The sequence below is a fragment of the Oreochromis aureus genome, linkage group 19 (assembly GCF_013358895.1).
Source record: "Oreochromis aureus strain Israel breed Guangdong linkage group 19, ZZ_aureus, whole genome shotgun sequence".
Lineage (NCBI taxonomy): Eukaryota > Metazoa > Chordata > Actinopteri > Cichliformes > Cichlidae > Oreochromis > Oreochromis aureus.
Genome location: NC_052960.1, coordinates 16,634,363 through 16,649,890, shown reverse-complemented (window position 1 = coordinate 16,649,890; position 15,528 = coordinate 16,634,363). Strand labels below are relative to the sequence as shown.

General features: G+C 42.6%; 1 protein-coding gene across 5 annotated transcripts in view; it reads left to right on the top strand.

The window, feature by feature from the left end:
- rps6ka1 (ribosomal protein S6 kinase a, polypeptide 1) overlaps nt 1-14,080 on the top strand; it is a 46,368-nt gene extending 32,288 nt beyond the window's left edge. For 3 of the 5 annotated variants that reach the window (XM_031758209.2, XM_039603284.1, XM_031758210.2), the window contains 20 exons: nt 3,213-3,329; nt 3,506-3,587; nt 4,528-4,608; nt 4,781-4,860; nt 5,099-5,205; nt 5,948-5,985; nt 6,351-6,493; nt 6,586-6,656; nt 7,252-7,340; nt 7,472-7,536; nt 7,642-7,744; nt 8,034-8,164; nt 9,428-9,553; nt 9,713-9,802; nt 9,899-10,057; nt 11,119-11,280; nt 11,365-11,441; nt 11,537-11,654; nt 11,764-11,901; nt 12,194-14,080. In XM_031758209.2, coding sequence (XP_031614069.1) covers nt 3,213-3,329; nt 3,506-3,587; nt 4,528-4,608; nt 4,781-4,860; nt 5,099-5,205; nt 5,948-5,985; nt 6,351-6,493; nt 6,586-6,656; nt 7,252-7,340; nt 7,472-7,536; nt 7,642-7,744; nt 8,034-8,164; nt 9,428-9,553; nt 9,713-9,802; nt 9,899-10,057; nt 11,119-11,280; nt 11,365-11,441; nt 11,537-11,654; nt 11,764-11,901; nt 12,194-12,316 — 2,100 coding nt within the window. In that variant the 3' untranslated portion in view covers nt 12,317-14,080. Of the gene's footprint in view, nt 1-553; nt 608-1,490; nt 2,058-3,212; nt 3,330-3,505; nt 3,588-4,527; nt 4,609-4,780; nt 4,861-5,098; nt 5,206-5,947; nt 5,986-6,350; nt 6,494-6,585; nt 6,657-7,251; nt 7,341-7,471; nt 7,537-7,641; nt 7,745-8,033; nt 8,165-9,427; nt 9,554-9,712; nt 9,803-9,898; nt 10,058-11,118; nt 11,281-11,364; nt 11,442-11,536; nt 11,655-11,763; nt 11,902-12,193 lie in introns of those variants that run through there. The other 2 variants (XM_031758211.2, XM_031758208.2) reach the window with 2 other exon arrangements.
- Nucleotides 14,081-15,528: the final 1,448 nt, after the last annotated feature.

The following is a 15,528-nucleotide window of genomic DNA, read 5'->3' as shown; positions in this document are numbered from 1 at the left end:
ATGCTCTGTTTTTCCGTCTTTGCGTTTTGGCAAAGTCATGGTATTAATGCAATCAAACTGAAACTGATCTGCAAAACCACAAAAAATGAGTGTGAGGCCATGAAGTGTGAATACTCTTTTCTTTTTAATTTTTTTAATCTCCCACACACCATGTGACTTACTTTCAAAAGACAGCTGTTCCTGAGTACTCTAGATTCCAGATAACACGAGAACCTTTATATATATAGTTAGTCATAACGCTGAATTTCAGCTTCTTCTCTGCAACAGCTGTCATGCTTGTAAACTCAGCTCTCCTGTGTAGTTGGTTATCTAGTTATCGAGCAGGAAGGATGTGAGATCAGTTCAAGAAAAGAGGAAGTGAGAAGTAGGAGGGAAGAGAAGTTTCCTGTCACTAATGTGGCCCTATTCTACCCTCTTCTCTGTGTGTGTGTGATTGTGTGTTAATGAGGTGTACCTGCAGCAAATCTGTATGAACAGGTACGAATGTACCTGTTGCAAAACCCGTCATGTTTTATGTAACTCATGTTAACTGCTCCATTCAAACACTTCCTAGAACGAGTCTCATATCTCCTGGATAGAGAGGGACTATGCCACTATTAGAGCCCAGGTAAGCTCTCCCCACCTGTGTACTGTTGCTTTTAAATCGATTCATTCTGCAGCTCCTCCCTCGCTAAACAAACATTACTTCTGCATCCTGCTTCATCCATGTCAGATTGTATGTTCTTTTTCTTTTTTTTCTCGTCTCCCCACCCTCTGGAAAATGTACTCTCATCACAAAATTGTTAAGCAAATAACCTTTTCTGAGCACAGGCTGCAGTGCAGGTTCGCTGCCAGCCAAGTAACGCTGCTCTTTGGTCAAGAGGAGTTGACTCATGCTCTATATACAGGCGCGTAATGGCTTATTCTCTCAGGTTAAAGAAGTATTTGCCGTATAAACAGCAATAAAGTGAGCAATGGAGGAAAGTAAGAGGATCTCAAGACCACTTTTCGAGCAGCGAGAGCTGTGTTAGGAGACAGGATGAGCAGGAACGGGACTGTTAAGAGGGGGAAGAGAGGAACATGCCTGGCCACAGACAGGAAAATCTCTGTCATCCAGAGGCAGTGAGTTGTCTGAATCCTCTCTGGTGTGTTGACACCGAGAGGGGACACATCATCCTCTCTCTGCCATCCTCCTCCACGCTGGCCTCTGTGTTGAATTATGGGTAAAGGGAAGTGGCACAGAGTTGGGTTCTTAAGTCTGTGAAATTACTGATAATGCAAGCAAATAAAGCATTGGGTTATTTTAATCACATTTATTCAGGAAAGCATTTAATCGGCATTTTCTTTTTTCCTTTTTCTTTATCTCTTTCTCTGTTTTGTGCGTCTTTTGAGTTTCAGTGTACTCCTGTTGCTCGCTTGCTCTCTCTCTTTTTCTCTCTCGTTCTCGCTCTCTCTCTCTTTCAGCCGCACACATGTGTGTGTTTGTGTGAGTGTGACAAGAAGTTGGGTGCAGGACTGTGAGAATACAGCAGGCTCTTCCTTCCTGCTCGCTTCGGTTCCAGTTCATTTCAGCTGCAGTCATTCACCGAAGGCACACCGGTCTAATCAGACAGACACAGAGGCAGGGAGAGAGCAAGGACCGGAGACAGAATGGAAGAGAACATGAAGATGAAGCACTGAAAGAAATGTAGCAGAAGGCCTCTGCAGTCGACAAAAGGGCAGAGGCTGAGAGACTTTTCTATATTTACCTGCAGTCCACACAACGAATCCTAACATGAAAGCACAAACGAGCCTAAAGTGTGCTCTCGGTGAGATGAGGTGAGATTTGAGATGATTATATGAGAGGTAGAAGAGTGTGTACCTTGTTATGGATGAAGGTAGGATGATACAACACTCTGGGAAATGCTGAGATGGAGAAGGACAAGAGAAAGTTCAACCTGACTCGCATGCTGTCCATCTACCTATTCAAAAAGAACAAATCCTTGACTGGCAGCCCTGCTCACTGTAACACCTACAGACCCACGGCGGCAACGGACAAGGACACTGGCACTTTACCTCCACCGCGGAACCACTGGACGGTAAAGTGACACCTCCTGATATTGACATCTCGATCAACTTTGAGTAGTTAAGTCGTCGACAGAGCGTTCAGTGGCATCGTCTTAATGAAACTGAGTTTTAAGAAAATGAGGAGAAAAGAGGGATTCATCAGCACAGCAAAGTGCAAACGAGGTTTTGTATTCGCTCTTGTCGTGGTTGCTCAGAAAACAAGGTGCAACTGAAAGCCTGCTGTGTTCAGCCAACTCTGGTTTCCTGTTGTCAAATAAAGTCCCGGGCTGCAGTGGTCTGTGGTGATGGCGGTGGCTGTTGTTTTGTAGAAACTTTTAAAAAGCTGAAAGAAGAGACTGCTGAAAATATATATCTTTCGTCACTTCTTTGAAATATTGATTATGCAACGGTCAGCTGATTGCGCTTTATTATTTTTTGTTTGCTTTTCAAATAACTTGTAATTACCAAATGTAGCTTTATTCAGGATCCATGGTAATAGTGTAAACCTGAACATGCCTATAAAGGAGAAATTAGGAGCAGGAGAGCCCGGATGTTCTGCTTTCTGATCCCTGAGATTTGGATTTCATAGGCAGAAGTGGGGAAAAAGTCTTTCCCCTGAAACTGCACTGGTGAGTCTAAAATTCTCCCAGCAGGGTACCTACTGTACTTTGCTTCATCACAGGGCCCGAGGTGTGAAATTAAAGGAAGATTATCAAGGGAGGGGAAAACTCTTCTCTGCATCGTTGTTGTTGTTGTTGAGTTTTGGGTGAGGCTGACACCAGGTCAGCTGCGCGTGTTCATGTGGTGGAGCTGTGAGCGGTGCCAGCTGGGCTCCACCCAGTTGTAAGAGTGCGCTTGCTGTGAACTTGCTTTTACACAGATCTACTTCCACTGAACGTTTACACCACCAGTTCCAGTATGCTAAAAGCACATAAACGCATCGATAAGCAATTGTTTGTGCTCACATGCACATCTCACTTCTTACCATGCTTCCTCTTTTTTTGAAATGTTTTGAATTGATGTGGTGCTATTTACAGCAGGAGGCACCTCCACAGGACAACTGTTATCTTTGCATAAGCAAGCGGCTTGTGACATTTTCTGAGGTTTTTTTGCAGCTGTGCAGCATTGCTGTCGTTCTGTGATCACTGACTGCTCTCCCTCCATCCGTTTTTTTTTTCACTCTTTAGGAAGATGGAGACATCAAAGAGATCAACATCACCCATGTGGTCAAGGAGGGCTCAGAGAAAGCTGATGCCTCTCAGTTTGAACTGCTCAAAGTCCTGGGACAGGGATCCTTTGGCAAGGTAATTCGCTTTTACTCTTTCGGTTTCTTTCTATTTTGACTGCATGTCTATTTTTCTCTTCCTCCTTTGCTACTCTTACTCCCCAACCTATAAAAATCGTTGCATCTTTAACAGTGTTTTTGGTGTTTATGTTTTTGGGGGGGAAATTAAAAAAAAAAAAAAATTTTCTTTTGCAGGTGTTCCTGGTACGAAAGGTGACTCCTCCCGATGCCAACCAGCTCTATGCCATGAAGGTCCTTAAGAAGGCCACACTAAAAGGTACAGCAGCGTCGGGCTTGGATGTGGTCGTGAAATTTTAATTGCTGCTTTTTTCTGTTTTGGCTTTTGGCTTCATTGACAGGAAAAAAACCCCCAAAGAAAAGTGAGTGAGGTTTTTTTTTTTTTTTTTGTAGAGCTGCACCTTTCACCTTTCCGGTAATGTTGATTTGAAAAGGCTTCGTGTTTGGCAACTTCATTTTTCAAGTGGTTGTTTAGTTTCATATAAAAGGGTGTATGAATTTCCTGTAACACAAAGACAGCTATGACATGCAGTGGTATGTGTGCATAGTAAGACCACCACTGCTTTCAGTGGGTTCCTATGAACAGGTGCTGTGGTCTCACCTTCTGCAAACATCGGGGCATCAGATTTCTTCTCATCGTCTCCCAAAATCACGTGGGTGGTTCTGTGCAGCTTTGCAAATTTAATGGGGACCTTTTACTCTCATTTAAAGCTCCGCGTTTTTATTCTTTAACAGCTTTTCATGACTCACAGGTCAAATTCGTCATTACTCGCCTTATTCTGGGTGCAGCTCCTAAGGTCACCCTCTGTCTGAAAATTGCTATTTTACATTCCTTCCCTTTTGCTTGAAGTCAGCTTTCTTCTGATTGGCTGCCCATGGTGAACAGAAGTTTTTAAGCAGCAGCTGAGTTAATCTACTGTGCTCAGAGTCGCAGTTGCATGCACAAAATCCCCAAATTTAGGTCATCATTAACATTCAGCACTGACCCCATTATTTAAAAGTTTGGCTATGCTTTAATTTGAGGATCCTCTCCTATTGCAGCCTAATGAGTCCAAGTTGAATTGTACTCTCATCAGTACCAGCATTTGGTGTGTTGTAGTACATTTACCATACTCTGTGCTTATGTACAGTATGCAGTATGACACAGTATGCATTAAAGATTCATAGCATCACACTAACCCTCAATCATTGGCCTTCAGTCAGAGACCGTGTGAGGACCAAGATGGAGCGAGACATCCTGGCAGACGTCAATCACCCATTTGTTGTCAAACTGCACTATGGTGAGTCAGCCTGATGCTTTTATAAGACTCTGCTTCCCTTGCTTCCCTTCCCTCTTATTAATGCTATTTGATGTACTGACTTGATTTACTGTTTTATTACTTCACATTCCAGAAACTTTACTCATGCTTCCTGATTTACAGTTGAACTAAATGTGAATTTATGCATCTGTAGCATTCCAGACTGAAGGGAAGTTGTACTTGATCCTGGACTTTCTCAGAGGAGGGGATCTTTTTACTAGACTCTCCAAAGAGGTAAAAAAAAAAAAAAAGAAAAGAGGAAAAAAAAAGAAGTGACTACTTAGATTGTGTTGTTATGCTGACCTGAGGTCAGGCTCAGTCCTATGACCACTAATTTATCCTTTAAACTGCTATGTGCTTACCCATTTATTCTACATTGTGTCGCTCTGCGGTGTTATGCTCTCTTATTGTCTCATTTTCCTTTTCTCTGTGTGTCACATCCTCTCTCTTCTTTGTCTCCTTTGCCCCTCAGGTGATGTTCACAGAGGAGGATGTGAAGTTTTACCTAGCAGAACTGGCATTAGGACTGGACCACCTTCATAGCTTGGGTATCATTTACAGGGACCTCAAACCTGAAAAGTAAGAGAGGAAAACCAAGCGTTTTGCATGCCATGCTGCAGGAAATGTATAATGACAAATGTATATAAAAAATATACACACAGTGCATCAGTCATAAACGTCTCCTCGTTGGATAAATCCAGAAGAACAACATGCATTTCAGTGAGTGTGGGAAAAGTGTCTTCCCTGCTGCAGACCTGTAGCCACAACCCCAGACAGCAGTGATGACTTCAAAGTGCAACAATTTCCTCCTCTCATATTTCTATTGCACTCACTGCAAAGTATTTTTTACTTGTTGAACCCTGCACCGTTTTCATTAGCTTGTGTTCCCTGACTCTCTGCCGTAATTGGCACATCGGTACTTGTTATGGTACATTGCTGCCACCAGCTGTCGATGTTTGTTCCTCAGCGTGTGCTGTGCACAACACTCGATCTCATAGTATGCATGTAAGACCCTACACCGCCGCTAATTTAAAGAACCGGTGATTCATTTATGTGTTGCTTTTTTAAATTTTGGTGCTTTTGAATGCTAACATGTTGTATTGAAACTGAAACATGTTTTTATAACTTTGACCACCACATACGGACTGCTATGTTAGACTTCAGTTGTTTTTAATGGTACCTAATGATCCGGCAGCCGAATGTACTTTGACACCAAGACATAATACAACTGAGCAAAGCATACAGCAAAGGAAAGTTGGGTAAAATGTTCAGACCCTGTAAGATTTTAGTTTCTCTGATATGTGACATTGTTTTCTCCTAGCATTCTTCTGGATGAGGAGGGACACATCAAACTCACAGGTGAGCCTCCTTGTTTCTTCTTTTACATCTACCTCTCACTATTCATTTTACACACACACTTTCCTTTCCTCTACCACATTGACCTTGATTCACAGCAGTGACGGCTTTATCTCGCTGACTCATGTCTCCATAACATCCTGTATATGTTCCCCAAGTTAATTCTAATACTTTATCGTGAATATCTGTGATAAACCTCTTTAGAATCTCTTAACCTCAACCAGAGTAAACTAATGATAACTAAGAAGTCGCCTTAACAGAGCTCTTGGGGGGAAACTGCTTCATGTTAAAGCTTTTTGTAGCTATTGTGCAGCTCTATAATGTGTATGATGCGGGTCAGTGGTTAATGTCTTGTTGTGTGTTTTCAGATTTCGGCCTGTGTAAAGAAGCCATTGATCATGAGAAGAAAGCTTATTCCTTCTGTGGTACTGTGGAGTACATGGCACCAGAGGTCGTGAACAGGCAGGGACACACCCACAGCGCCGACTGGTGGTCGTTCGGGGTACTAATGGTAAGGAGGAAAAAACGTACTGGCTGAGCGCAAATATTACGCACTGATTTAGTCAAGTATGCTGATTACATTTTTTGTGTTTTCCCTCACAGTTTGAGATGCTGACAGGAGCGTTGCCATTTCAAGGGAAGGACCGCAAAGAAACCATGAATCTCATTCTGAAGTGAGTACCACCTGGATTCAAGAACATCCATTCATTTTTTTTCCCCTTTTAACTGCTTACTCAAGTCCATCGACAAAAGCGTGTGAGGGGGCTAGAGCCTATTCCAGCTCACTTTGGGCGAGAGATGTGGGCTACACCTTGGACAGGAAGCCGGTAAATTACAGGGCTAACACAGTTAGACAGCTGAGCAGGCACATTCACAACTACATCTGAAGTCAATTTACAATTACCAGCTAAGTTGCTCTCAAACGTTTTCTTGCCCCATTTGTAGGCTGAAAAAAGTTTTGTTTTTTTTGGTTTTTTTTTCCCCTCGCTCAGGAATCCCTTTTACCAACTTATTTTAATTCAGTTGTTTTCCCAGATTGTCCATGCCCAACCTGCATAGGCGGTCAGGTGGGGCATGACGTCCTAAACAGGCCCACAGCTTAGGAACTAACCCAGAGAGTAAATTTGCAGGCACATGGAGATCATGGAAAAACTCAATTCAACACAAAAACCTGTTGCCAAATGTACTTATTCCAACATATTCCTACTGCCTCATTCTATATCCAGTGCAATAATTAAAGCTGGAAGCCTTCTTTGTGTGTTTGTGCAGGGCTCGTCTTGGAATGCCTCAGTTCCTGAGTGCAGAGGCCCAATCTTTGCTCAGGGCTTTGTTCAAAAGGAACCCTGCCAACAGACTGGGTTAGTATCAGCTCTGGAACATGACTTTGACAAACGACGGTACACACTCTATCTGATTTCATAGGGAAGGGCTGTGCTTTATGTTTGTTTGTAGTTTTTTATTGTGATTGATTCTGTTTGATGTTTTGCAGGATCTGGTGCCGATGGCGCTGAGGAAATAAAGCGGCACGGTTTCTTCTCCACCATAGACTGGAATGTGAGTTCTGTTTGATTACATGTGTTTTTGAATTTATAGCAACTATCACAGGTGGCATTAACTTCAACTGCACCTCGCGAGTTAAGCTTCTTTATTCCTTTTTAGAAACTCTTCCGAAAAGAAGTAAAGCCTCCGTTCAGACCAGCGGTCGCACGTCCGGATGACACTTTCTACTTCGACTCCGAGTTCACTTCCCGCACACCTAAAGGTCGGAAATCAAAGCTGAAGATTCACCCGGTGTTTTTCCTGTGTGGCTTCCTCTGTAGTATTTTTATTTTCCTCTCTCAACTGTGGAAATAAAAAAATCAATGCACATATTTTTTTATTTAAAGGAGATACAGCAACATTGGGATGCACTAACATATTTATGATTAGCTGTGCTTGTCAATAATACATCAATGTGAAGTTTTTATAGCAGTGCCTTTTTGTTTTCTAACATTACTGCAATAAACCTGTCTGTTTTTCCGAGGCCTTTATTCTTCTTTATTATCCTGCAGACTCCCCTGGTGTACCCCCCAGTGCTGGAGCTCACCAGCTCTTCAGAGGCTTCAGCTTTGTTGCATCAACTCTGTTAGAGGAGGATGGTTCATCAGAGCCAGTTCAGGCCCCACCACATCCAGTGGTTCAGGTCAGTAGCTATTCACTCTTGGGATAGATAAATACTGGATACTGGAGCCTGTTCTGGCTGGACACAAAGAAAACAGAGAAATTGCCCCTATGACCCCTTTGGCGACAGTGGGAGGGAAAAAAAATCTCCCTTTTAACAGGAAGAAGCCTCCAACAGAACCGGGCTCAGGGAGGGGCAGCCATCTGCTGCGACTGGTTGGAGGTGATGGGAGGAATTTAGGTTAACTGGTCATTTAGAATGGCCAGTCAACTAAGCGCATGTCTTTGGACGCTGGGAGGAAGTCGGAGTACCTGGAAAGAACAAACACATGACATGAGGAGAAAATGCAAACCCCACACAGAAATTCCCCGGCTAGATGGTGGTGAGGCAACCGTGCCAACCACCACACACTGTGCTGCCCGCAACATGATCAACAGTAACTCGACACACTAAAACTGAACAATGGACGATTATAATAACATTGGCTGGTGTGATGAGTGTGAATTCAAATAGTAGGGTTTGGCACACTTCAGGCCCCTTAGTTATTCTCACATTGTATCCATCTTCTGATGGCTGTTTCCAGCAGGAAAACACACCACATCACAAAGCTCAAATCATCTCAAACTGGTTTTCTGAACATGACAGTGAGTTCACTGTACTCAAATGGCCTCCACTGTCATCAGATCTCAATCCAATAGAGCATCTGTGCACTCGAAAATTTGCAACATGGGTGTGCAGCTGAAAAATGCACAGCAGCTGTGAGATGCTTTCATGTCACTATGAACTAAAACCGCTGAGGAATGTTTTCAGTTCCTTGTTGACTCTATGCTATGAAGAACTACAGCATTTCTGAAAGTAAAAGGGAAGTGAGCCTAGTAATTAGTACCTGATAAAGTGGTCGGTGAATATGCCCATGTACTGTAATCTAAAGGTGTGGACAAAGTTATTTCAGTGTGTTATATTTCTGTCGAGTTCTGACTGGGGATGGCATGAAAGAAAGACAGATTCAGTGTGTACGGTGTGCGAAAGGCAGACAGGAACAAGATGAGTATGAAGCGGCTCAAATGAGGTACACGGCTTCAAATCTTGTGTAATGCCTGGCAAAAGCTGTTTTTCTACTGCGTGTGTGGTAGATTTGAAGAGACACTTTGACAAAGAGGAAGAAATTGACTCCAGAAATAGATTTCAGCCCCTTCCCCAACATCATCAACCTCCCCCCACATCAGCTCTTGTCAGTCCGTCACTCCTCCAACGCTCATCACAATTTCAAATCTTCCTCTGCAGCAACTACACGGGAAAAACGTCCTTTTCAGCGATGGCTACGTACTGAAGGAAGATATAGGGATGGGCTCTTTCTCCGTCTGTAAACGTTGTATCCACAAAGCCACCAACACTGAATACGCTGTCAAGGTATGAACACAAACACACACAGGGAAAAGTTAGCTTGTGGATACAGGACAGCAAAATCTAACAAATGTTTTTCAGTAGTGCTTCAGTAAAAGGAGGAGGAAAATATGTAGTGTTTTAAAAACATGACCTTAATGCCGCTGTTGTGCTTTTGATTTCCAGATGATTGACAAGACTAGCACAGACCCCTCTGAGGAAATAGAGATTCTGCTTCGATATGGACAGCACCCTAACATCATAACACTCAAGGATGTGGGTCTAAACACGCATTCTGTCTGACAACTTTTGTTCGCCTTGGGTGTTGAGTGTAATAAGACTCGCTGATGTTTGTTTGTCTTTCTGTCGCAGGTGTACGACAACGGTAAGCAGGTGTTCATGGTGACGGAGCTGATGCGTGGAGGAGAGCTGCTGGATCGGATCCTCAAGCAGAAGTTCTTTTCAGAGAGAGAGGCCAGCGCTGTGCTGCACACTATCACCAAGACTGTAGAGTACCTCCACTCACAAGGGGTGAGGACCACTAAGACCACTAGGACTTTTAGTCCTGTTTTATATGTATGTTTTGTCTAAGGAGCTTGGAAAGAAAAGCGTCTGGGCTTCTTTGAGTTGCTTGGAGACGTTTCACCTCTCACCCGAGAAGCTTCTTCATTTCTAAGGTCAATTAGTGGAGAGTCCCAGATTTAAGTCCTAGGGGAGTGTCCCCCCAAGAGGGTCATGAACCCCCTTGTTGATCCTCTACCTAATCACACGAGCCAAGGTGTGAAAATGGGTGTAGGTCACAAACAGCCAAGGTTTCGGTTGAACCCGCTGTGAAACCTAGCCCCACCCTTTCGTGTGATTTTCTGAGGTCAAATAGAAATCTATTGAACCTGTTCTTTTATTCTGAAATGGCAAAGCTGTGAAGCACACAATGTTTGTTTTTTTTAATTAATTTCTGGAGCTGTATTTTAGCAATAGTGTTTTATCAAAATAACTACTGTGAAATAGCTCAGTTTTTTACAAATATTAGTTAAGGTGCTATTAGAGTTTAGTTATTTGATGTTTATTTTGCATTTTAAGAAAACTGTTGAATAGTAGTGCCTTTGAAAACCAGGCTTAAGTCTTTAATTTTCTTTTTCTTTTTACTTTTTCCTGATGTTTAAAAATTTGCAACACATGTCTACTTTTGTTTACTTTTTATAAATTCTTAACTTGAAGATGTCAAACTGTGTTCGTCCTTTTAATTATTTTGGTTTAGTAACAACACATAGGGGAATACTCACGTCTAGCACCTCGGTAAATAATTAAACTTCTGATTAGTGTTACAAGAAACCTTAACCTTGTGTGGATTGCGATAGAGTTATCGCCACAGCCTAAAGACAGAAAGTTTCCCAGGTTGTGTCACACTATTTTGGCTGATTGTTGGATTTTCTCTGTATTATTTTAGGGTCTTTATCTTACAATACAAAACACCTTGAGGCGATTGTTGTTGGTGTTATATAAATAAAACTGACACTTTCCTTTTTTTTTTTTCTTTTTTTTTTAATCCTAATCATCTTCCTCCCTCCCACTCTTACCCTCTTGTGTTTCAGGTAGTGCACAGAGACCTGAAGCCCAGCAACATCCTCTATGTCGACGAGTCGGGGAATCCCGAGTCAATCAGAATCTGTGACTTTGGCTTCGCTAAGCAACTGCGTGCCAACAATGGCCTGCTAATGACCCCGTGCTATACTGCTAACTTTGTAGCTCCTGAGGTGAGCAGGTCACATTTGCGCTCGCGTGTCAATGTTCCCCCAGTTAGAACCTTTAATATGTGATTCCCTCCGACTTGGCTATAGGTGTTGAAGCGTCAGGGCTATGATGAAGGATGTGACATCTGGAGCCTCGGGGTTTTGCTGTACACCATGCTGGCTGGGTAAGTAGCAACACTTGAACTCATTCTTTGAACTTTGTTCTCTCTCATTATCCTTTTCATTAACCTTACCATCTGTCTACTTTTGTGCTCATCAGTTTCACTCCATTTGCCAACGGACCTGAAGACACTCCAAATGAAATCCTGAACAGGATAGGCCACGGCCACTTCAGTCTGACTGGTGGTAACTGGGACTCTGTGTCTGATGCCGCCAAGGTAGGAGTCCATATTTGTCAGACAACTCTTTTACTCCCTTGAAATGATTTTGCTTTGTATTTCCGTCAACCTACAAGCTTTCCATAATATTATATTTGGCTTTTTCTAGGACCTGGTGTCCAAGATGCTTCACGTTGACCCCCATCAGAGACTGACTGCTAAGCAGGTTCTCAAACACCCATGGATTGTCCGCAGAGACAAGCTGCCCAACAGCCAGCTCCCACACCAGGACCCCAAACTGGTCAAGGTAACAGAACTGAATATATTTATATATTTCTCACCTGGAATCAGGTTAAAGGAATTCATTGATTCATTGAAGTTTTAGTAGTTGAAACTCAACATGTAGAATGGTTTTATATCATATCAGTTGCTTTTAGTGTCGCCAAAATACCAATATGATTGCACACTGCAGTATGCTTGCATCATGTGTTGCATTGTTGATTAGAAAACACAAGACGAGCGTTTTTTTTGCATTGCAGTAAATCAGACAATATATTCATACTCACATCTGCAATCATGATGTTGCTCTTTATGCGCAGGGTGCAATGGCAGCCACCTACTCCGCCCTGAAGAACTCTCAACCTCCTCCAGAGCTCAAGCCCATTGAGAGCTCCTTCCTTGCTCAGAGGCGTGTCAAGAAACTTCCCTCCACCTCTCTGTAGAGACTCTGAACAGCCAATCAGGTCACAGGAGTCTGATCAAAACCACACCTCCTGGCTCCAAACCACCCAGTCAGCTTGCTCGGGGACTTGGTGTCGACCCGCCAATACCAGCCAAGGAACACCGACTGTGGTCCTGCCCCCGTCTTGTGACATCAGTTGTCCCGCTCTAGCTATCATCCTCCTTGTGTGGGCTCGCCAGCTGCAGCTGTTAGCCAATCTCCTTGACTATCAAAATATGACGATGGATGGGGGCAATGAGGGCGAAAAAAAATACAAAAAAATGTAAAAAATGGGTGCAGGTTTTTTGGCAGATGTGTTGGCGCCGTGCGGGTGTTTGTGCGAGTGTGTGAGCGTGTTTGTGCATGACCCGCTACAGAGTCGATGCAGCCATGTTTTTGATAGTGACAATGAAAGTTTTCTCTTCTCATCTTTGCTGTAATTGGTTGTCATTCTCGCTGCACGCCTATCCATCTGCCTGTTTTTTTTTGTTTTTTTGCCGTCTGTCCGTTCTTTTTGTAGAGTTTTTGAGCTTCGTATTAGCGGTTGTGCTGCCAAATCAACCTGTGCCGACAGCACAAAACCACAGTACAGTCCAAACTGCTGTTAAATGTTTCTCAGAGAACGTTATTGATATGAATATTAAAACATTTCTGCCATAAATGCCTCTTTGGCTTTGGTACAGCCAGAATATGTGCATTCTAGAAAATGTCAGTTGCTGATGTTTTGGTTAGTGTCAATCTATGCTTGCGTTTTGTTTTATGGAGAGTGTGTGCGGACGCGTGCGTGTGTGGGCGTGTGTGTCAGTTGCATGACTTGCAGTGTGTGTCTGTACTGTCTCGCGGGATGCTGCAGAGTCATGTGCATGGTCCGGTGATGTGGCTTTCTCGTTTCGCTCCTAGTCCTCTTCTCTGCTTGGTCAATCTGCTGGCAACCATTTGAGATGTCTGTTATTTTTATTACTATAAAAACTAGTAACATAGATGGCTTTCTGTGAAAGAAACCCTGCCCAAGGAACAATGTGGCATGTTAAAAATTCTATATTTGCATTGTTTTCTTTTTTTTAGTTGTTTTCACTGTGTTTCTTGGATAATGCCTATTGAATACTGTTTCCTGTGTTGGTTGTTTTTGTTGTCGATTGTTTTGTTTTTTTCTCTTTATCCAAAGAAAGTCGTGATTTAAAATAGTGAAAGACATGCTGAGCACATCACAGCCTGTGGACTTGATGCCGCACAGGTCTCTTCTTCTGGTTAATAAGTCAGGGCTGGCTGCTGTCTTTATGGAAATAAGCACTTGTTAAAATCTCTGTCAAATCACTGGTTATAATGTCACACAGACTTCCCCTTATTGTGGATTATCTTTTTTTCATTCATTATATTGGAATTCCATTTGTTGATTATCCGACTCGTTGGTATTTTATTGACACTGAATACGAGGCCTAGATTAAAGGTGTCTCAGTGTAAGCTTCTCCACGGAGTAGGTCCTGCTTTTAGCTCAGTGCCTAGGCCTACAGGTGAGGCAGAATGTCTTGCATGGAAAGCACACCGTAAGGATAAGAAGATGCTGTGCATGTGTAGAAAAAAAGACCTGTGTGGCTTAAGAATCTATGAAGCAGCTGTCTTACCTCAAAAGAAATCAAAGTTATATTATAATTCTTGTTTGGTGGCAAAAATCTCCCTCCTTTGTCAAAATTTATGGTAAGATGTTATTGTATGATAAAGATGAAGATTTTTATATCTTACAATATTAAAAATTGAGTTGCTATGACAAAGTGTCTGTCTTGCTTTATTGTTTTTTTTTATAACTGTGGACCTGTGGAACCTACAAAAACCTACAAAGAACACATACGTAAGATCAGTAGTACTTCTTATAACTAATAATTCTTTATGCATACAGTTTTTGGTGAGTAGCTGTTTTTCATCCACTGAAAAACAAGTATTGGTGCTGGTTTGGTCTTATTTTCCTGGGTTGGATCCAGGAACCATCACTTAGTTATGCTGCTGTTGGCTCAGGCTGCTGACTTCCTTACACTGAGTACTTCTCCACTCCCGTCTTCTCACTCCCCAGTTGTTTATACAAGAAAACTGCACCCAATTAAAATGTCATCTTTCTCTCATTATTTGTGCCCTGAACCATCCCTCACTTATGCTGCAAAAGGCCTAGGCCGCTGGGGGGGGGCCTCCCATGATGCACTGAGTGTTTCTTCTTCACTCATCTCTTTTCACTCTTTGTGTGTTTATCCACCATTTTGCATTTAATTATCAGTAATTATTAAAGTCTGGCTCTCTCTCCTATAGTTCGCCTTTTTTCCTGTCTCCCTCTGTTCTTTTCTCATTTCCCTCACCCCCATCTGGTCGCGCTGGACGGCCGGACCTTCCACGAGCCTTGCTCTGCCAGAGGTTTCTTCCTGTTAAAAGGGAGTTTTTCCTTCCCATTGTCATCATGTGGTTATTCATAGGGGGTTATGTGATTGTTGGGGGTTTCTTTCTAATGTTATAGATGCCTTACAGTATAAAGGGCATTGAGGAGACTAATGTGAATTGGTGCGCCTTACAAATAAAATTAAACTGAATTGTCTGTCTAAGGCTTCCTTTTCCCCCTCTTCTTTTTATCCTCATACCCCGAGTGACCACGACAAATGGCTGCCCCCCACTCTCTGAGCATGGTTCTGCCGATGTCTCTTCCTGTTCAAAGGGGTTCTTTCTTCCCTCTGTCACCATCTGCTTGATTGTTGTGAATCTAATTAAGGATGTTGTCCCTGCTTGTGAAAAACTGGACTCGATTGGGCTGGGTTGGTGCATTGTTGTGCGCCTTTAATGACCTTCACTTCCTGTCTCAGCAGACCAAAGCCTGGTGTATTTCCACAGATGGTCACTGGAGGGAGATAAAGTGCAAAAATACAAACATAGGTTAAATCCATCCATGCCTGCATAAGTAGATGGATTGAGGCAAAGGTCAAGGCTGGTCAGCATGAATACTGTACTATACTTCTTTATTTTTTTATTAATCCACTATGTTTAATTATTCAAACCTCATGTTTAAAACTGCTGCTGTCACTTTTTTCCCTGTAATGAAAAGCATCATTTGGTAGACCAAATTAAAGCCACATTAAATATTGTGATTCATATTTATGCATTCACTTGGAGATGATATCTGTGTGTGAACGACTTTCTTCTGCAGCCTCTCTCCATCTGTTCTTGCTTGTAGCATTTTAA